General features: G+C 39.3%; 1 protein-coding gene across 1 annotated transcript in view; it reads left to right on the top strand.

Annotated features, from left to right (window-relative positions):
* The window catches only part of LOC125454399 (potassium voltage-gated channel subfamily H member 7-like), a 462,102-nt gene that overhangs the window by 255,156 nt on the left and 183,890 nt on the right, over positions 1-23,056 (top strand). Inside the window, exons 5-6 of the mRNA XM_059647318.1 lie at positions 4,989-5,423; positions 14,292-14,312. Coding sequence (XP_059503301.1) covers positions 4,989-5,423; positions 14,292-14,312 — 456 coding nt within the window. The remainder of the gene's footprint in view (positions 1-4,988; positions 5,424-14,291; positions 14,313-23,056) is intronic.

Below are 23,056 nucleotides of genomic sequence, written 5' to 3'. Positions count from 1 at the left end.
CTCTGCGGTGTGGATTGTCTATGGTAAACACCTCAAGGTGCTGGAGCAGAACCACCAACACTGCTTGCTCAATACCCTGCAAATCCGCTGGGAAGGAAGAAGCACCAACACCAGCATCCTTGACCTGGTTAATATCCCCAGCATTGAGGCACTGACCACGCTCAATTGGCTGCGAAGGGCTGGGCTCATCATCCACATGATGGATATGAAACTCTCCAAGCAGGTGCTCTACTCACAGCTTTGAAATAGCAGGTGAGCCCCAGGTGGACAAAAGGAGCAGCTCAATGATACCCACAAGGCCTCAACAACGAAGTGCAGCATTCTGACAGAACCTGGGAATCATCAGACCAAGACCATCCAAAGTAGAGGAGGAACATAGTACCTCAAGACTTGCCATCAGAAAAAAGCAGAAGCCAGATGAAAACAGTGAAAGGATAGGCTACCCCACCAATGCCCCACCCACCCCGTCCTGTGACCACTTTCTGTCTCAGTGTAGCAGAACCTGTGGAAGCCACATTGGTCTGTACAGCCACCTATGGTCTAACTCTGAGAATGGAAGTGATGTTAGGATATGTATGGAGAAATTATTGACTGGGTCAATAATCATGCAGGTGCCATGTGTTGGCAATGAACCATTGGATGTGCAGTGCATTAAGTTGGCATTGGGGCCCTAAATGGCCATGCATGTAGTTGATGAATATTTGGACATTAATTACACGGAAGCAAGTAAAGGTATTAATGGTTAATGGTTAATGGTTCATTGTTAATGGGTAGGGATGCTGAGTAGGTGTGAGGGATGAGGAATAGAGTACCTAACATTAGTAATAAAACTGAGATTAAGTCCCAAAAAACTGAGGTAGGCCTTTTAAGTAAATGCCAACACCCAGCAATCCCTGTGGTGAACTCTGGTGTACATAATTTATAGAATGTTAAATAAATGACAGCAAGAAGAAATTCCAGAAATATGAAATCTTATCAGTTGCAAATTTCTTGTTGCTATGATGCAGGACTTGAGAACTGTTGTTTATAAACATAGAAATATTTTCCTCAAAAGAGGCAAACGTCATAAGGCATTCAGGAGATAACAGTCAAAGTCAGGAACCTCTGTTCATATAGGATGAGGAACCAAATGATGGGCAGCATGCGACGCAGCTTGATTTTTTCTGACCTATTGTGAAATTCTTTCCTCTGGAATGAAAAAGCGGCATCTACTGCAGAAAATGAAAATAGGAGGCACAACTATTACTGTTTGTGCATGTGAGAAGGATTCCCAAGTGAGTGAGTCGGCTGCACAGAGGGCATGCAGGGTTATTAATGTCATGGTACTGTTGGCATGGGTGACGGTGAGTGGGGAAGATGTTGGTAGTGGGTTTGGTAACAGAGATAGAGTGTGAATAAGGCATTGAAAAGAAATAGGAGCACTTATGCTGGTGGAGTGGAGACGACATTGACCATCTTCGTATATCATTGGGACTTCATCCAGACATTCAAGGTTATTTCAAGACAAGTGGCAGCCTCAGGTTCGATCTGGCGTATTGACCTCCAATCTTGATCCTGGAGAAATCATATCCGTGTAGCTCTCCAGTGTAGCAGGAATTACAAGACTATGCCAGCAGAAGCGGGATGCATAATACCTCCCTGCTTGTCATGTCCATGACAAATATCAGGAACCAACAGGGCACCTCCATAATAATGGCACTTGCACAGGTGCAGGGTTAGCTTTTAAATATGGCACCATCATCAGAGAAGATAGTTAATTCCAGGAACTCTAGACTGTGGAGAATTTACCTGAGAACTGCATGGGGTAAGATGGGATGGAAATTGGACGTGTTATTTAGAGTAAGGGCTAAAATGTCAATTAATTCAGCGAGTTTGGTAAGATTCAGTGAGAAAATGGAATTGATCTCACTGTGAGAATCATTCCACCAATCTCCATGTGACCTGCATTTATCCAGAAAAGTGTAAGATTTAGCCCAAAGATTTTTATGAAGGGAATTCCAGAATGCAGTACTAAGGCTACTGTAGGGACAGCTACAAATGATGACATGGTTAAAATTGAGAATGCGCAGGGGCCAGAATTAGGGGACTGTAAAGATCTTGGAGAGTTTGAGACAGCTCTAGGCATAATAAAATGCAAGTGATATTTGAAAGTGCATATGCAGATTAAAGATTTGGGATCTTCCCAGACTGGGAGCCAATTTAAGTGAACGAACACTGGAGCGATAGTTGATTGGAACTTGATGCAAGGCAGGATAAGAGTTGCTGATTAGGAGTGAATGAGCTCAAGTTTATAGATGGTGGAAGTGAGGAGGCCAACTATTTTTGCAATGAAATCATCAGGTCTATAGATAACAAGGGCTTCATTGACAGTTTTAGCAGCAGATAAACTGAGGCAGCAATGAAGTTGGGTGATATTCCAGAAGTGAAAATGGTGATGACATGTAAGTGTATGTATATAATATTTTTAATATATATATATATATATATATATATAAAAATATATAGAGAGAGATAGATACATATAGATATATGGATATAGATATAGATAGATAAATATACACATACACAAATCACACAGCTGTTACAACGTGGAGATTGACAGCTGAATTGTACACATAACACAGAAAAATTAAAAACTCTCAGAATTGACCTCAATGGCTCCTATCCAGACTTTTGAATAATCAGTTCCAAACTGGCCTTAACAGTTCTTGGTACTACAACGTAGCCTTGTGAATCTCTTTGAATTGTCCTCAATGCCAGAATGCTTTTTAAATAGGGCTAAAGCTTTTCACAGTGCTCCCGATGCAGCTTCACCAATACCCTGTACAGCCTAACAATACTTTGGTATTTTTAGACTCAAACTCTCTAGCAATAAAGGACAAAATGTTATTTGCATTGAATTACTTGCACCTGTACGCTAACCTGTGTGTTTCATGTGCAAGAGAACACAAATCTCCCTATGTGCTGCAATTTTATGGATACTCTCTCTCCATTAAAATAAGTTTGCCTCTTGATTCTTCCTCCCAAAGTGAATGATCTCATATTTTCATTAAACTCCATCTACCTAGTTTTTTTCCCACTATCCAACCTATCTATATTCTCTTGCAGGCTCCTCATGTCCTCATCACTACATGCCTTTTACTTATTTTTGTTTCATCAATAAATTTGAATGTATTGCCCCTAATGTGGCTGGGTTAACTACATTGGCAGACAGGGCGTTCCACGCCCTCACCACTCTCTGAGTAAAGAACCTGCCTCTGATATCTGTCTTAAATCGATCACCCCTCAATTTGTAGCTATGCCCCCTCGTACAAGCTGATATCATCATCCTCGGAAAAAGATTCTCGCTGTCCACCCTATCTAATCCCCTAATCCTCTTGCATGTCTCTATTAAATCCCCTCTTCACCTTCTTCTCTCCAATGAGAACAGACCCAAGTCCGTCAGCCTTTCTTCATAAGGCCTTCGCTCCAGACCAGGCAACATCCTGGTAAATCTCCTCTGCACCTTTTCCAATGCTTCCACATCCTTCCTGTAATGGGACGACCAGATATGCATGCAATATTCCAAGTGAGGCCACACTAGCGTTTTGTACAGTTGCGGCATGACATCACGGCTCCGGAAATTAATCCCTCTACCAATAAAACCTAACACACCGTAAGCCTTCTTGAGCTAGCATGAAAGAGGAGTAGAGATCTCCAGCAAACCTTTCATGGTTGTATTAAATAGCAGGACAGGCTCTGGGAGTCAAATAGCCTATTTCTGCACCTATTTCCATATTCTTGTGTTCTTATGTAATATTTCAAAAAAAAGCAGCATGTCCTTGAATATTAACTGCCGAAATATCCTGCAATAATTTGCCATTTGTAAAGAGCGAGAGATTTAAGGAAATAGTTAAAATTTCCTACAGAACGGCGAATATAATAGCTACTAAATTACTGTGGTTGCAAAAACCTAAAACATCCAAGGGCAACAAGTATTCAGCTTGTAGTTAAACATAGTCAACCCACATCATGTATAACAACCATTGTCAAAGAAAACCCCTGAATGATGAAAGGCAGCAGGTTAGGATCTGAAGTGTTTTCCCAGTCTGCAAGTACATTTCCTTCATTCTGAAAAATGATAATTCAGAATATTATGAGCACAGTGATCAACAGCAAAAATTGCTCAGCTTCCTGTTGGCTCACCACTTCATCGAGAGGCTGACAAAAATGATTAATCAGTCACTGAAATGGTTAGGCTCTCACAAAGCCCACATTGAAAGTGTGAAATTAAATCGAATCAGAGATAATGGGAACTGCAGGTGCTGGAGAATCCAAGATAACAAAGTGTGAAGCTGGATGAACACAGCAGGCCAAGCAGCATCTCAGGAGCACAAAAGCTGATGTTTCGGGCCTAGATCCTTCACCAGAGAGCCTCTCTGATGAAGCATCTAGGCCCGAAACATCAGCTTTAGTGCTCCTGAGATGCTGCTTGGCCTGCTGTGTTCATCCAGCTCCACACTTTGTTATCTTAAATTAAATTGAATGCCTGTATCACCAAGTATAGAATCTCAATTCTAGGTGTTTTGGTGTATTCATTACAAGTATACTTTACATGATGTAGTATTTGCATTCTGCGTTATGTTTTCTTAAAAATTGTAAATGTCAGCTTAACAAGTGTTTTTACTTCCTTGTAGCCAGTTTATTAGTTGAAAATAAAAAATAGCAGAGAGAATACACGAAACAATTATTCCTACGCAATTGTAATATCTTACACATTACATGATATAAGCACTCCCATTTTCTTAATTTATTGAACTATCCACTGTGATTTCTGTAATCTTCTTCATCACGGAACAGTCTAAATGCAGCAGCATATGGAGAGAATTGGCATGTTATGGTCAATGTCTGCTTTTGTTTTCTATATGCTCTTCTTATTGATTATTTCAGTATGAATAAACAAATGATTAGTGTTGCTTGCTCACGTCCATTTATTTCATTTACTGTAGGCAGAGGAAGATTTTTCAAACTGAAGCTGCCTGCATTAAGACTTCTTACATCCAGTAAACAATCACTTCCCCAGGAGGACCCTGATGTAGTTGTAGTGGAGCCTTCTCAAGTGAGTGATGAATCTTTGGCCATGAAAGACTTGAAATCCCCAACAAGTGAAAGCTGTGGTCCTTCAGAATTTGAAGAAACAAAAGCATTGACAGAACCTGGTAGCTCTCCTCCATTTGTAAATTTGCCAGGACCACTGGACCATTCTTCACCAAAGCGACACTGGGATGGATTGAATCCAGATACGTTGCAGTCTACCTCTGGTCTAACATGCAGTCAGTCAAGAGAAAGTGTGTGCAGTATGAGGAGAGCTTCTTCGGTTCATGATATTGAAGGATACCATGTGAATTCTAGGATTATATTTAGGGATCGGCATGCAAGCGAAGGTAGGCATCTTAGCTTTTTTTTTACAAAGCATGCTTTCTGTGAGTTTCAATTTTGCCATATTGCTAATTGAGAAATTTGTAAGTGATTTGGTAAAAATGATGTTGTACGAATACTTTAACCATTCTGTTCACAATTCCTATTTTCTGGGTCTGAATTCCAATGCTTTCTGGGATCATGGATACACAACATGGAAAATTGCCATTTTCAACGATGTTGCTTTGAAACTTCAACAATTTTCTATAAATATACTTAGTGAGCCACTGCTGCCCCTTTTGCTTATTAAAATAAGGCAAACGTTTTGCACAGGGTAAATCATTATACTGTCCGAATTGGTGCTCCCTCAAAAAATAACAAAAAAATGTGCCCTGAATAGAGTTGAGCCCTATAAGTAATCTTTATATAGAAATGAGTCAATAGATTTGGCCTTTCATGCAATGAGTCAGATATTGGCTTTGAGTCATTATAAGTAGCCATTTGAGAATCACTGTTGGGAGTCCCTTTATATAGGATGAGTCACTCTAAAGAACATCTTTATACATAATATACAGATAACTAATGCATTTAGCCAGGTGAATTAATGTAGGACTCCTTTATACAGGGCGAATCATTCTTCATTATAAATGTAGCCACATGTAGCTCGGTAAACTTGGAAAAGAAACAATAGTTAGGTTATATAGGGTGGTTACAGTAGGTGACCCCACTCTGGGCTGGATTTTCACTATCAAGACTTAGTGTGGGAAATTCCAGCACACCATATTCACTTAGGGAAGAAAGATTGGTGGAATCTTTAGGTGTAAGATGGTGTTGTGTGAATCAGAGACAGGCACAAGAACTGCTAAGTGATGATATACCGATCAAAAGGCTTTCTCAATTCTCTGGAACTTTGTCCCAAGTCACAAATAGACCAATGAACCATTACCTCACACACAATCTCACTCCCTCGTATTTTTTCAACTACTCCACCCATGCCATTTACACCAACATATGCTCTCTACCCATTCCCAGTGGCCCTTCGTATCTTCCATGACAACCCAAGTCCCCTAACACCCTCAAGGTACCTCATAACCTCCAAGTCAAATCATAGCAATTCCCCACCCCATTCACTTGTGATGATGTGGAGGTGCTGGTATTCGACCAGGACAGACAAGGTCAAAAGTCATATGACACCAGATTAGAGTCCAACAGGTTTATTTGAAATCACAAGTTTTTGGAGCACTGGCCCTTCGTCAGGTCACTCTAAAAGCTTCTGATTTTAAATGAACCTGCTGGTCTATAACCTGCGTCATATAACTTTTGACCTCATTCACCTATTAAACATTTTCTGCAGAATGAAATAAATCTGTAATAATTACGGCATCTGAGAAAACACTTAAACATGTATACCTTTCTTAACAAAGAATCCTACTGCAATAAATTTGTTAAAGTGTCAATCAACCAGCACCTTTAAGGCAGTAACAGATGCTGTAAACACTTAAAACCTCTTTATCTTGTGTAAGCAAACATTAAGCCAATGATAAAATTCAGATCACATTGCAGAATAAGAAGGATTGTAAAGATATCAATCAAGCAATGTTCCCATCTGTACACCTGTTTCAATAAAATAAAACTTTTTTGAGAAGTCTGGGTTCTGAAAAACGTATGCATTATTAAGCTTGGCAATAATCTAACCAATTATCTTCTCTCATTCCTGAGAAAATTGGGGATGCAAATCATGGGATTGGATTCTGTTCACCATTTTTAAAGATCTAAAGACCCTCTCTGACACCACAACAATCCGACTATATTTTGTCCCAACAAAACACTGCTCCACAATATTATATCTCAACAATACAACTCATATTTCCGCAGGCTAGTGCCATCAAAAGCCTTGCAAACCTGATACCTGAATCCCATCTCACTAGAAATTGGATTTTTGACCTTGTCAACCTTGTCAGGTAATGAGTTGGAATGCCCTTTGGGTATCCAGACAAACATCGACGAAGACAAATTTAGGCCGGCCTCCTTTCGGGAGGGTCTAGGCCCGAAACATCAGCTTTTGTGCTCCTGAGACACTGCTTAGCCTGCTGTGTTCATCCAGCTTCACACTTTGTTATCTTGAACCCTCAGAGAGTATGGAGGTTGACTGGGAGAGAGCGTATTATGAGACAATGGAGAAACAATAGTGGGAGGAAGCAATTGGGATGGACTTGACAGACATCAGCTTTAGAATTAGTTTGGAGCCAGATCCTCCAGGCTCCTCTTGACTCCACATTCTGCTAACTACTTTTGTTTTACTATCTTAAATTTATTGGCTGCTAGTATTCCCTTTAAGGGTCATGGCTGGCAAGACACAATTAAACACACGTATCTTGGACACAGTCAGTTCAATGCAAGCTTCATTCAGGCTGGGAACATTTTGGAAACATGGCCTTAAAAAGGTCCTTCTTTGCAAATGGAAAGTGTCTTGCATCTTTTTCAGGCTCAGATCCCATAAATATTCATTAAATGGTGGGAAGCACCCAATTGACATAAAATATGAATGCACATGCCACTATCAAACGTTGCTAAAGCACCCAAAACTGTCTTCAAAAAAAGGGATAACAAAATGTGGGGCTGGATGAACACAGCAGGCCAAGCAGCATCTTAGGAGCACAAAAGCTGATGTTTTGGGTCTAGACTCTTCATCAGAAAACGGGGAATGGGGAGAGAATTCTGAAATAAATAGGGAGAGAGGGGGAGGTGGACAGAAGATGGATAGAGGAGAAGATAGGTGGAGAGGAAAGTATAGGTGGAGAGGTAGGGAGGAGATAGGACAGTCCGGGGAGGATGGACAGGTCAAGGGGGCGGGATGAGGTTAGTAGGTGGGAAATGGAGTTGCGGCTTGAGGTGGGAGGAGGGGATAGGTGAGAGGAAGAACAGATTAGGGATGCGGGGATGAGCTGGGCTGGTTTTGGGATGCAGTGGGGGGAGGGGAGATTTTGAAGCTGGTGAAATCCACATTGATACCATTGGGCTGCAGGGTTCCCGAGCGGAATATTAGTTGCTGTTCCTGCAACCTACGGGTGGCATCATTGTGGCACTGCAGGAGGCCCATGATGGACATGTTGTCTAAGGAATGGGAGAGGGTGTCGAAATGGTGTGCAGCTGGGAGGTGCAGTTGTTTACTGCGAACCAAGTGTAGATGTTCTCCAAAGCAGTGCCCAAGCCTCCGCTTGGTTTCCCCAGTGTAGTGGAAGCCACACCGTGTACAGCGGATGCATTATGCCACATTGGCAGATGTGCAGGTGAACATCTGCTTGATGTAGAAAGTCATCTTGGAGCCTGGGATGGGGCTGAGGGAGGAGGTGTGGGGGCAGGTGTAGCACTTCCTGCGGTTGCAGGGGAAGGTGCCGGTGTGGTGGGGTTGGAGGGGAGTGTGACGCGGACAAGGAAGTCATGGGGAGAGTGGTCTCTCCGGAAGGCAGGGACATTATTTTTTAAAGACCAACTATTTCACAGTGCTTCTTGTCAATATTCTTTTTTCACTGCCCTCAGAGATTTCGAATCACTGTTTCCTACACGACATTAAGCTTAATACCTCTTCCTGTATTCCACAGACTCTTATTTGTGCAAAATACCAAATTTAAAACTTACATCCTCCATGTCAGTATCTTCCATTCTATACCTTCATTCCATTATATATCCTCCTCCGTACACAGTCCTACAATGATAACTTTAGATGCATATCCTTCCACTGGTTCAACATTACAAGCCAATGCCTTCAGCCTATCAATATTACTTCTTAATACCCTTTCCCTAAATACTTTGAATGAGATCGTAGCCTTTTTAGTATTATTTAGGGGATTCTGTGCGTACTGATAGAGCTCCAAAATGGTTTCCAAAACTTTCACACAGTTGTGCGGTAAATTGCCATTGGATGCAGGCATTTGCAGGCATGCACCCAGTGCTCATATGCCAGAAGTATGAAGAAGAAGCAGATCCTGAAATAAATCACACAGATTTGATGCCAATGGTACCATTTGGAAGCTCCACTCTAAATCTTTTCTCTTAACTTGCACAATGAAACACATAATTAACAACATAATGCTTGTGGCTGCACCATATGAGCAAAGGACACAGTAATCTCGGCTGGTTGGCTGGTAGACAGCAGGAGGGCATTATTTTTAGGTCTTCATGGCATGTGACCGTTGCTGACAAGACCTGTAATTTTCCTTAAGAAAGCTCTTCCTGAACCACTGCACCATATGTTCTTTAGGTACACCCACAGTGCTATTTGGAAAGAATTTCCATTGCATTAACTGTTTGTGTTCTCCTAGCTAGTAAAATTAATTGGTTGGAAGGTAATATCAAAGAATCCATAGCAACTTGCTACAGTGCATCCTGTGTATGGTGCACACTGTTGCTGCTGCAAGTCCCTGTTGAAGGGAGTGAATGTTCAAGGTGGTGGATGAGGTGCCAACTAAAATGGCTATCTTGTGTTGGATGGTGTTGCATTTCTTAAATGTTGTTGGATTGAAAAATTAACCTGGCAAGCAGGGAATCGTCCATCATACACCTGACTTGTAAATGGTGAACATGTTTTGGGGACTCAGGAAGTGAGTTACTTACCTTAGAATTCCCAGTGTGTTCTTTTGGCTACAGTAATTTTAGGGCTAGCCCAGTTAAATTTCTGGTCAGTGCTAACCCCAGAATATTACTGGTGAGGGGGAAGGTATTACCTTTAAATGTTAAAGGAATATGGTTACATTTTCTTTTATTGGAGATGGCCATTATTTAACAGTTGCGTGGTGTGAATGTCGTTTGCCAACTATTAGCCCAAGCCTGGATGTTGTTCAGATCTTGCTGTGTATCCACACTGACTATTTTAGCACCTGAAGGGTTGCAATTGACATTGAGCTTTGTAGGATCATCAGCAAACATCCTCTCTCTGGCCTTTTGTTGGAGGAAATGTCATTGGTGAAGCAGTTGAAATGGTTAGGTTTTGGACGATATCCTGAAGAACTCTTGCATTGTCATCCTCAGCCAAGATGATTGGTGTTTGACAACTACAATCAACTTCCATTGAGCTCGATATGACTTCATGCCGTTGCAAATTCTTCAACATCTTCCTGTTGTCCTCAATTTTGTTCAGGCTGTTTAATGCCACTCTTCACCAAATACGGCCTTGGTGTCAAGAGCAATGATAATCAGTATACCTCGTGAATGTAATTGTTTTGACATGTTTCAGCTAAGGCTATAATGAAATCTGAAACCAAGTGATTCTGGCTGAACCCAAGGTGAACATAGGCCAATCTGTAAACAATGAGTAAATGCTGCTGTGTGGCCTTGTTAACACCTTCTATCACTTTGCTAATGATTGTGACTGGATTCATGTATGGCAATTGGATGAATTGGATTTGTGGTTAGGATATATCTGGGCAATTTTCCACATTTCCTGATAGAAGCCAATATTTTAGCAGTACTAGAACAACTTGGCAAGGAGTGTGAGAAGTCCAGGAACACACTGCAGTCAGGATATTATTGAGGCCTAAAGGCTTTGCTGTATTCAATACATTCAGCTATTTTGTGATATTGAGTTGGCTGAAGACTTCATTCTGTGATGCTGGGGATATTAGGAAGAAGCCAAGATAAATCCTTACTTGGTACATCTGGCTGAAGCTAGTGAAACATTGTTTATTTTTAACTGTTACATTGATTCACTGGATTCCCCATCACTGAGGATGGAATGTTTCTGAAGCCTTCTCCTTCAATTAGTAATTTAATTGGTCATCATGAGTCATGTTGCAGGACTGCAGAGTCTGATCTGATCCATTGGATTACTTAATGCTGTCAATTCTGTTCAGCATCCACATAATCATGTATTGTGACTTCACTAGATTGCTACCTCATTTTTAGGTGTGTCTGGAGTTTTTGCTGGCATGCTGTGCTTCATTTCTCATTGAACATGGCCAGAGCTTTCAGGGTTGGAGGAAGATTTTATTTTTCCCTGAAAGAAGACAACAGATTCATGCTCCATGTCACTGCCCTGAGATAACATCTCTGGACCACAGATTGTTGAATTGTTGTGGCACGCTGAAAACCTCTTTATACTTTGGAATTCATGGTCATGAAAGCTGCTGTTGCATGACAGACTGAACCTCTGCTGCATAAGTCACACATTGAGTGGCTCTAGCTAGTTCTGTAATGGAAGCTACATCATCAGTCATATCATATTATACCATTGTTGGTGTCACAAATCTGTGAATAGAGTTGACCATCACTTGTAATATGGAAAAGTTAGGGTCTAAGCTCTCTGCAAAGCTTTTGCCAAGGTGATATCAGAAACTTCAATGTTCCTTGCCATTGACTGAAAGTTTTCCAATAGGTTTTTCAATATCCTTAGCATTTCACTATGCATAGACATCAACCATTTTCTGTCCAATGCCCAATGAAGTGTTCACCTAAGACTTTTGCAGCTAGAACTTACAGGTGATCTCATTGTGGTTGAGACTGAACTACCTTCGAATTGGTTGCAGACCACTTATGCTCAGTAACTTACTACATGCAAATTCACCTCTAGCTTTCTTTTAAGATATGCTAGTGTCAGTTTTTGAACTGTTGCAAGTGTGAATTAAAGTGATTGTGCTGTGTCTTCATTATCACTTTGCTTTTACTGTTACTACACTGCCTGGTCAGGTTGTACCTGTTGGATACTGAAATAAAAAGACACAGAGGTAAGATTATAGTAAAGAAAGGGGTGGAAAATAAGAGGTGCATGATTATATCACCTACAGCTTGTTAATAAAACAGAAATATGAGATGAGGTGGAAGGGAGATGTTAAATAAAGGGTTAGATTTGAGGATATCATCTTCCTCAATGTTTTCAACTCCACTTCTGGCCATAGCCTCAGCATGGACATCCTTATAATGGCTAGCATCATCTTCTCCATGGGGTCTAGAGCATGAAGGAGCAGCTATCCTTTATCAGTCAGCTTCTGCTGCTTTTTGTTTGACATTACATTGCCCTGTATATGAGAAGGTAGTGCATTAGCAAATCTGATGTAATACAATTTGCTAACGTAGCTGCCATAGAGGAAGAATTGGCAAAGCATGCAGTCTTTGAAATGCAGGGGTGAGGCTGCAGTATTTGAATAAAGGAACAAGAGTCGATTATTTTACACCTACTATTTGACTAAATTGTGATTGATCTACTGCTTAACTCCATACAACAGCCCATGGCCAGAATTTGGTGAGGAAATGTAATTGTTTTAATCCTTGAGGCAGATCACAAAAAGAAGGAAAATTCCTGGCTTAGCCCACCTCTTCAGGAGAAAGTGCTAGATAAGGTCAGGTTTTCGACCCAAAGAGAGAAGAAATAGTTACTATTAGGAGTTGGGTCAGCTAATTCGACAAAAAGTTTGGAGATAGTTCTAGTGGTGTGGACAGAGATGGGTTAAATAATAGGATCTCATTATAAAATGTTGTGGATCATGACTCATCAAAAAGTTAGTTCAACTCTATGCAAAGTGCTGCACAGCTGGCCATGTCTATCTCCACAGTAGACCTAACAATGTTGGGAGTGCAGGGTGAGAACTCAAGATTCTTTACTCATCCCAATCAAATCGTCTTGAACCTTAGGTCTCAGATTTGTTCCATCCACAATGCACCTCCACTTTAAATAGTACAGATCCATTTTAAGCATTACGAGCAAGCTGTAAGTCAAAGAATATTGACCTCCTGCAATGCAACCAACAATTAAACAGCAGGGTCAGCACTGACTAAAAACAGAGATAATCCAAATGAGGAGGCAACAAGAAGCTGTTTTCATTCTAATAAATGGGCTTGAGTTAATCCTGCAGTCTAATTCTTGCATTACTGTGACCTGTTTTTGGGATTGGTCCAATTTAGCCCTCATGGCCTTAACTTCTCAGCCAAACTTATCTTTACTTTTTCCATTAAGCCCTACTTTTACTGTCTTTCACTTTTCTCTTAATTAAATACCACAGAATTGTTGTATTATCTAAATTGAAGGCCCTACTTGAATACAATATATCCTGTTATACTAAGATATTTTTTAAACTTTGCACTGATTTTCCAAAGTAGTCAATGGACGACCCTGAAAATTCATTAAGAAATATATCCATGAGTGACTAAACTGACTCTGTTCTTGATATTTTATTCCCTGCCAAGAAACACATAACTGATTCTGTATTTAATTTTTAATCTGATAACATTGTCAGTGGAATGACCATCTCAGTTATATTATCATGTAGGTGGACATATTTTTCTAAGTATCACTCTATGCATTCTTAGACACCAATTTAAAGCATATTAATGTGCAGTAATGGTTCAAGTTCTAAAACAACATTTTCCTCCTTGAATATTTAATTAGTGTTAATAGTATCTACCATTTTAAATGTAGCTATGATTCCTGGTATAAATTAGAAAAAGGATTTAAAGACTGAAATGTAAAACATCATCCCTTCCATTTGCATCTTTTTAGTTTATATTTGAAACCAGCCACCAGAATTGTACATTATTTTAATGGATAGTCAGGGCCTCACAGCATCTCTCCATTCTCATTATAGGCCTATCTTTGAAAAGCAAGTATTTCACATGCTGTGTTGAGGCGTGTTCTGCATAAACTTCTTGCAACTTATAATGAGATTCAATTGAATGTATATGCTATGAAATAACACAAAATGTATCATGAAAACATGCAAACCCTATGGCCCTATATTCCATTGCAGAAATGATACAATCACAGTTACAGTGAGAGTTTGGTGTATTGACTGGATTGCTCTTGCATGTACAAATCTGTAAAATAAATGATTATTAAAGTTTATATTTTAGTATTTTGTATATTTCTTATTTCTCTTTTTTTTACCTGTCACTATGTTGCAACACAGACAACGGACGACATATCAAAGGTAATATTTTCAACTAAACTTGTATGCCCTTACTTAAGTTACATTACTTGAATACATTCATCTTATTTATTGTTTGAAATAGAATTAGTTGTTGTTGCAAACTCAGAAAGGTCTTGCAGGTAAGTTCAAATAGATAAGTACTAACTAATTTAAAATTGTTTGAGAATTTATGCTCTTACTGAACAGTTTTCATCAATAGTTGTCATGACTTGAATAAATATTGTTCATCTTTATGAAGGAGTTTTTTAATAAGATTCTGTGTACAAAGTATTGCTATTTCAAATTGGTATCAGAGTGCTGAATTGAAAGATTTGTCTATACCAAATCATTCTGGTAACTATTCAATTAAAATAAAACTGATATTCAATTAAAATAAAACAGATTTGCTAGCAAAATTTAGCATCTTCTGAGGTATTCTGTTTGAGATAGCAATGCAAGATAGTAATATCCAACTGCCCGATGTACTTGAAATTTCTTTACCCATGTCTTTAGAAAATGAGTCAATTTCTTTACACTATAGTAGAGAAAGGTATTTGGTCATTTACTGTTATTCTGCAATGTAATTTCACGGTTAACACTGTCTCTATCACTAGCGCCAGTACAAAGAAAGCAACCAACTTATGGAATTGAAATGATTATTTGAAAAGGAGAAACATTCTACTAAATTGCTGATGGCTGTCTCCACATTGATTAAATCAGAATTTGCTAACATAAACTGTGACACTGAGATTCAGGCACATAAATTTGAGAATTCTGATTTAGCATGAGAAAAGAATAATTCTAAGATTAAAACAAGAGTATAGAATACCTCAATCTATTTCTCCATCTCTTCAAGAAACCTTGACAACAGCATTGCATGAGGAACACTTAAACAAATTGTATAACAGCTTTCACTTCTCTATTGTTAAACCGTTTTTTACCATTACAGAATGATATTTGAAAATAAGTCAACTACTTCTTCAAAAAAACTTTTATTAATGAATAATTTTCACAAATCCCAACTCGATTACACCTTGTACTTCTATATGCTCTCTAATTTCATGTCCTCGGTTATATAGTCTGTCTTTTATGTTATTAGTTGTTTCCAGTGTGCAACATCTACTTTTAAACATGCAGTATGATGCTATCAAGTGTGCCATAGTTTTATTTTGTAATTATTCAAATCAAGATATATATTTATTATCCCAACGTGATATTCTTTTTTTTAAAGCAATATCTTAATTTTCCAGCTCCTTTTTGGTAATGCGCATCTGCACTGAGCCTGGCACTAATATTTGTGACTTCCATCAGAACTAAATGTGTAACCTTGTCCTCTGGAGAAGGAAATTTCAATATTTCATTAGTGTCTGCATGCCATACGTTGCAGTTTGTACAGCTATTCCATTGGCTTGTGAGTCTTTATTGTGGACATATATAAGGGAAGAGATCATCGAGTTCTCCCAATGCATAGAATCAAATTGGAGATACACATTGCACCCCTTTGGAAGTTCCAGTGCACTGACGTCACTGGAATTGCTTGACAAACCTAAATTTCAGTGGATAATTCATCAGCTCCTTGGGAGCCTGCACAAAGCTTTTTGATTTTAAGTTTGATTAGGATAGGTCAGAGGCACCTGACTTACTCACCTGCATAGTTACCCAAGAAATTTTAGAGATTTTAAAATCATGTCTAACTCTGGAATAATTATAAAACTAACTGAGGTCGCTGCTCATCTACTCCCACAGCTGTGATCTACCCCAACTAGAAACATAGAAACATTGACGATAGGAGCAGGAGCAGGCCATTTGACCTCTGCTTTTCAATATGATCATAGCTGGTCATCAAGCTCTATATTCTGGTTTGACCTTTACCCCATAACCCTTGATCCCTTTAACCACAAGAGCTATATCTACATTCCTATCTAAAACATAACATTTTGGCCTGACAGCACTTTCTATGGTAAAGAATATCATGGACTCTTCAGTCTCTGGATGAAGAAATTTCTCCTTATTTCAGTCCAAAACGGTTTATACCCTTTATCCTTAAATTGTGACCCCTGATTCTGGACTCTGCCATATCCTTCCTGCAATGAACCTGTCCAGTCGTGCTAGAATTTTATGGATTTCTTGGAGATCGCACCTCATTATCTTAAACTCCAGTTAATACAATCCTTAACTGACTCAATCTCTCCTCATATGTCAGCCTTGCCATCCCAGGAATCGATCTGGTAAACCTTTGCCGCACTCCCTCTATAACAAGAACATCCTTCCTCAGGTAAGGAGACAAGAAGTGCTCACTTTATTTCACCAATGCCCTGCATAATTGTAGCAAGACACTCTTGTTCCTGTATTTGAATCCTCTCGGTATGAAGGCCAATGAACAATAGACAATAGACAATAGGTGCAGGAGTAGGCCATTCGGCCCTTCGAGCCAGATCCACCATTCATTGTGATCATGGCTGATCATCCACAATCAGTGCCCTGTTCCTGCCTTATCCCCATAACCCTTGATTCCTCTATCTGTAAGAGGTCTATCCATCTCTTTCTTGAAAGTATCCAGAGACTTGGCCTCCACTGCCTTCTGGGGCAGAGCGTTCTGAACAGTTTGCCTTCTTTACTGTCTGCTTATTTTCAGAGACTGGTACACAAGCACACCCAGTTGTCATTAAATATCCCCCTTCCCCTCTCAATTTACAGCTATTCAAATAATAATCTGCATTCCTATTTTTGCTACCAAGGTGGATAACCTCAACTTTATCCACATTATACTGCATTGATATTGTAGTTGCCCATTCACTCAGCCTGTCCAAATCACACTACATCATCTCTGCATCCTTCTTACTGTTCACCCTTCAACCCAGGCCACTTTCTTAAGTAATCTGGGATATAGATTATCAGGACCTGGGGAGTTATCAGCTTTCAATCCCATCAATTTCTCCAGCATCATTTCTCTACTAATGTAGATTTGCTTCAGCTCCTTCCTGTTACTAACCCTGTGTTCACCATCATTTCTGGTAAATTATTTATGTCCTCCTTTATGAAGACAAAAGTGAAGTATAAATTTAGTTCAGCAACCATTTCTTTGTTCCCCATTATAAATTCTCCTGTTTCTGACTGTAAGGAACCTATATTAGTTTTCACCGATCTTTTTCTTCACATCCTTATAGAAATTTTTGCAGTCAGTCCATATATTTCCCACAAGCTTACTGTCACACTCACTGACCCTTTAAATCTTCTGATGCTGTGAATCAACAACACTCCTACTCCCGTACAACTCTCTGACTCTTCCCCAACCCTTCAATTCTTCCCCAAATCCAACCTCTCAACTTTCTGACCCCCTCCTGACTCTCAGGCACTACCTACCCATCCCAACCCTCAACAATCCTGAAACACCCTTCCTGATGTGACCTGACCACTCATCCACCCTAATCTATTGACTTCCTACCATCCTACCGGATTGCTATCCTACCCACACTATTCAATTAATTCAGACACTCATTCATTAACTCAGTAAAATAATATTTAAATGTCCAAAAACTTCTCAGTTTTTTTCATGCATGTTACAAAACTGATGAGGGGAATATGCCTTTAATCAAACCCCTCTATTTAGTACCAGTCATGCCATTCGTATAAATGTTTTTGTTCAATCATCAAAATGATCTATCAATACCCTTTCATACTGCTACACAGAATAAAAGAGACTTTTATTCTTAACTCAATTCTAAATAATTTATTATAATATGAAATTTTATTCTTAGAACAAGTGGCAAACACTAGTTAACACATTAGCTTTAATACTGAATTAGAAATATATCCCCTTAATCCAAAATAAACAATCTCACTCACCATAAAAAGACAACAGATTCTGCAGAGATAGATTGTCTTTTTTAAATAAAAACCTGATCGCCTGAAAACAAAGGAGAGAATTAGGTGAATTCCCACTGTCCACCAAAATTTCTTGTCAACAAAATCAAATTGCTAACAGCTCTCGACTGGATTATTTTCAGTCAAGCTGAAGTCAAGGTGGACACACATCATTAGAAAGTGACCACAATTCAGCAGTTCAGGGTTTATAAGATAATAAGAAATGTAGATAATTGGAATCTTTACTAGTTTCCCAAGAGCTTCTACTATGAGAAGAAGAGAGAAAATTGCAGCTTCCAAGTTTTGTTGCCTTATTGACTCCCTATTTCCAAGAAAACAGAATCAAGCCCATCAAGGGTAGTTACATAACAATCAACACAAAGGCCCATGAGAGTCTTTTTCAAAAGCCAGGTGTGGGTGAGATGCTCCAAGGGGCGGTGTGGACTTGTTGGGCCGAAGGGCCTGTTCCCATGCTGTAGGGAATCTAATCTAATCTATAAAGGGCATTCCTTGTCAAAGTTGCACTGCCAAGAAGGACTCCATTGAAAGACTGCTCTATATGACTGAAGAAGCTGTATTTAAATGTCACAGGCAGTAATGTGGAACTCCATTTTTGGATAAAAATATAGGAATGGAGTAGCAATCCAATGGTGATTGCTACACTTGGAATAGTCAGCCAATGGCTTACAGACCATACACCAATTGCTATGCATTGTCTGGAAACAGACTATTTGTGAATATTGGGTGAGGGTCAGCTCAAGTTTAGCCTTGTTACAATCAGTGAGATGCAGCGTCTGGGGTTTACATAAGCAGAATGGAGGTACTTGGGGATTGAAAATATACTTCAGAAGATATTTGTGCCTTTTAAGAAATGAGGGGTGAAACTTAGATTAATGAAGTTCCATCACTTCCTTTTCAAAGTCAACTAGAGGTGGGCAATAAATGTTGGTCTTGCCCATATTCTGAAAATTTGAGGAAAACAGAAGCATTTATTAAAACACATACTAGAAACTGAGTTATAATCAGTACACAGGTTGTTATAATCAGTAATATTTTATAATATGGACCTGTATGTCTTTTATGCTGAGCCCTAGTAATACCTTCCTGCCTCCAGTATCCAACAGATGGGAGAATTTTGCCTTTAACACAGCATAGCTTAGCAAATATTAAAATGATTTCCAATCTGATCTGCCTGGTGCAAATCTGAACAGATTAGCCATCTGCTCTACATCCCACTTTTACTTTTTATTGTTAAATGTGCTATTGATCTGAGTCCTTTAGTTTCCCACTGCCTAGATCAAAAGGATCCTCACTGTTAGCCATAAAAAGGCTGACAATTTACTTAGTTTACTTTCAGTCTCCAATGGTTTTATTTACGATGAAAAACATTGTTGAGTGTCAAATGGAGGCACGAACAACATATTTTTCACAATATGTTACAACCAGTTCGGAGTGTTACAAAATATAATTGATGAACCATATTAGGTCTTTGCCAAATTTGTTTTATGGGAGACTATTCTTACAGCTTTCCTTCTGTGTTTCTTTCTAATAATAGTTCCCTGTTCCTGGATGGCAGGGGTGTATGCTTACTCTAATTCTCCAATAATTACACACATCTGGATCACATACTTCAATCCATTAAGTATTTTCTTCTGACTTATTAAAAGGATACTTATTTAATTTAAATAATATATTTTGTTTATAACTTCTGCGTGTAGAACATTAACATAATCATCCATTTGTGATAAAAGAAACAAAATACAACCAAGATATAAATTCAAACTTTTAGAGAGGTTTCTTCATATAACTGTAGACTGCAAACTATATGATAATATTTTCAGCAAAATCAACCTCCTTTGTCTTTTTACTCATACACTGTTTTACAAATAAAATCCTGTTGTGCATATTCATCTGAGCAATACCCTCCACATGACCTCTAGAGCTTTTTTCTCATCATAATGTGGGCAGTTGTATTGAATATAGCTGTTTAGGCCTGCACTCTTCAAAGCACAGTAAGTCTGTTACTGTATGTCTTCCTTATAAAGCGAAACAACTCATTCATTGCTGAAAACTTAGTAAAAACAATTACTGTCTTTACGGCATCATTGCCCGAAATCATGGTTATATATCTGTCAGACCTCTCAGCTCTTTCACTATATTTTAATATATTTATGTGGCAACATTTAAAATAGCAACTGTGTACAAACAGTTTATTGGGTCAGTGTTTTTGAAAGAAAAGACTAATCAAATTACATTTAACTTTTGCGTCAGCAGTTATAATCCCCATTGCAAATTCTGCTTATCTCAACAGCTGTGAAGAAGATATATTAACTTGTCAGATCAAAATGATATCAGCAAGTGCAAGCAAATTCCAGGAATCATTAGGTGCTCTAGGTCATTGCTTCTGACGTGGACATAAATTAATAGCCATTGTTGTGGAAGCATCACAACAAAATCTGACCCAGTGAATTACTTAAGAGTTTGATATTTAACATGCAAATTAATTTGGAAGATGAAGTGACGACAAGCCTTTTATTTCCATTGAAAAATGTGACTGTTAGTAGAGCATAACTGAAAAAAGCTGCTAAATTGTAGAATTTAAACAGATTTAACAGACAACTGGCATTAAGAGATTTTTCACTGTCACGTTGTTGGCTGAAGTATGGTGTCACAGTTGATCACTTTATCTTAACTTGATGTTTCGGTGCTGAAAGCACGAATAGGCCCAAATGTGATACATCATTACACAAATAGAATATTATTCTTGTGTTGGAGTTAACTTCCATTCATTTTATAGCAATAGAAGAGATGGATTATTTTAAAGACTAAAAGATTATTATGCTATCAAAGAAAAGCAATATAGTTCTCTTGAAAGACAGCGTTTTATTGGCATTTGCTGTACAAATCCATTTCCTCAACGCACATTCTAAGTGATGAATGGGCAAAGTCTGTTTTGTAGGAGAAGCACTGAAAAGTCTTTTTAAAACTTTGCAACTTTTGTGACTATAATGCCTTTATTGTTCCATTCTCATCATTTCAGCTTATTAAATCATTCTTTTTCTTTGAAATCCATTGGTGAACTGAACCTGAAAACTCATCTTCCCAGTTCCTGTCTATTTTCCAGGCACAATCCAGTCTGGTAAGGTCCCAATGTGATGGCAAGGACAAAAAAGCACATTTTTAGTTTTAATCACACTATTCATCATACTGGATAAGATCAATGTGCTACAGTAATAGAATTAGTTAAAGGGCAGGAGATTTTTTAAAAGTTTCAATGGAAAGATTGAATGTTTTGCTGTTCATTTATTATGTGCTAATTCGTAGGAAGGCACCTCACCAGCATTCTATTAAGTACTTAGGTTAGTTGCTGATTTCAAGCTTCTTTGGTAGATCCCGGGCATTTTCTACTGTACTTTATTATACTGGTGTATCCACATTGTGTGAATGGAGAACAATGTTGCTGGAATTGTGTTATTGTTGGCTGACTCCTGAATAGTTTGGGGTTATTAGGAACAGCAGTGGGCTAAGGTCTTCAAATGGACATTAATTGGCTGCTTAAAAGCCTCAATTATCATGGGATGGGATAGCAAGTTAGAGGCCTTCCTCTCATTGTCTTTAATCGGGTGAAGTTTGGAGGGTTAAGGAGTTCTGCTGCTGGGCTGTCCATGAGGAATGGCATTAAATTCCATCTAAAGGTGCTATAGTTATCTCCCTTAACCTGCAACATGAAATGGACAGATGCATTACAGAGAAAGACAAGCTGCTGTCAAGGAGGAGGTGAAAGGAAATAAAGGCTGTGCAGCTGGAAGCCATCCAGGGCTTTCAATAGGATGGCAGCTGCAGACATCCAGAATACCTGACATCCCACTACTAATCCCATGCAGTGTTTCCAGAAGGACACAGCCCTCTTTAAGAGTTTTTATTCTGTGCCCTGTGATGTGAAAGTGTCAAAGTTGATTGTAGGGCGGAATGTCTGTCAAGCTTGAAGCATAATGACAGCAGCAACAGTGAAGAAAGAGGAGTCAGTGTCAAGAGGGGGACAATGGCTGAGGCTTTAGCAAAGATGTCGGGAGGAAACAGGCCAAGATTGGAGCAGACAGTAGGGCTGAGACTGGGCCTGGGACAGTGATTAATGTAGAAACTTGGGCAAAGATTATAGTATATGGTATGGTTTTGAAAGGGCTAATGTTGGAAATTTTATGAAGCTCAGTCCAATCTGATGTTATAAAATCTTTGGTGGTAAAAAGAGGAGTCCAACTCCTGATCTCAATGGAGACAGGGGTACCAATATCATCTTCTGATGGTATTTAAGTATGATATCTAACCAACTAATTTAACTTGCTAATATTGCTATCATACAATAAGCCACATCTTGTTAAGACAATTACCACTCGCACCATTTGTATGATCTTTTGATCTCTCTGCCTACAAATTCTGTGTTTTTGTGCTTGCCTCTCACTTCACTTGATGAAGCGGCAATGCCCCGAAAGCCTGTGATTTAAAGTAAACCTGCTGGACTATAACCTGGACAACAAAATGTGAGGCTGGACAAACACAGCAGGCCAAGCAGCATCTCAGGAGCACAAAAGCTGACGTTTCGGGCCTAGACCCTTCATCAGAGAGGGGGATGGGGTGAGGGTTCTGGAATAAATAGGGAGAGAGGGGGAGGCGGACCAAAGATGGAGAGAAAAGAAGATAGGTGGGGAGGTGGGGAGAGGATAGGTCAGTCCAGGGAAGATGGACAGGTCAAGGAGGTGGGATGAGGTTAGTAGGTAGATGGGGGTGCGGCTAGGGGTGGGAGGAAGGTATGGGAGGCAGAGACAGGTTGGACTGGTTTTGGGATGCAGTGGGTGGAGGGGATGAGCTGGGCTGGTTGTGTGGTGCAGTGGGGGGAGGGGACG

Source organism: Stegostoma tigrinum, chromosome 7 (assembly GCF_030684315.1).
Source record: "Stegostoma tigrinum isolate sSteTig4 chromosome 7, sSteTig4.hap1, whole genome shotgun sequence".
Taxonomy (NCBI): domain Eukaryota; kingdom Metazoa; phylum Chordata; class Chondrichthyes; order Orectolobiformes; family Stegostomatidae; genus Stegostoma; species Stegostoma tigrinum.
Note: the sequence above shows the minus strand (reverse complement) of the source record. Positions and strands in the feature narration are given on the sequence as shown.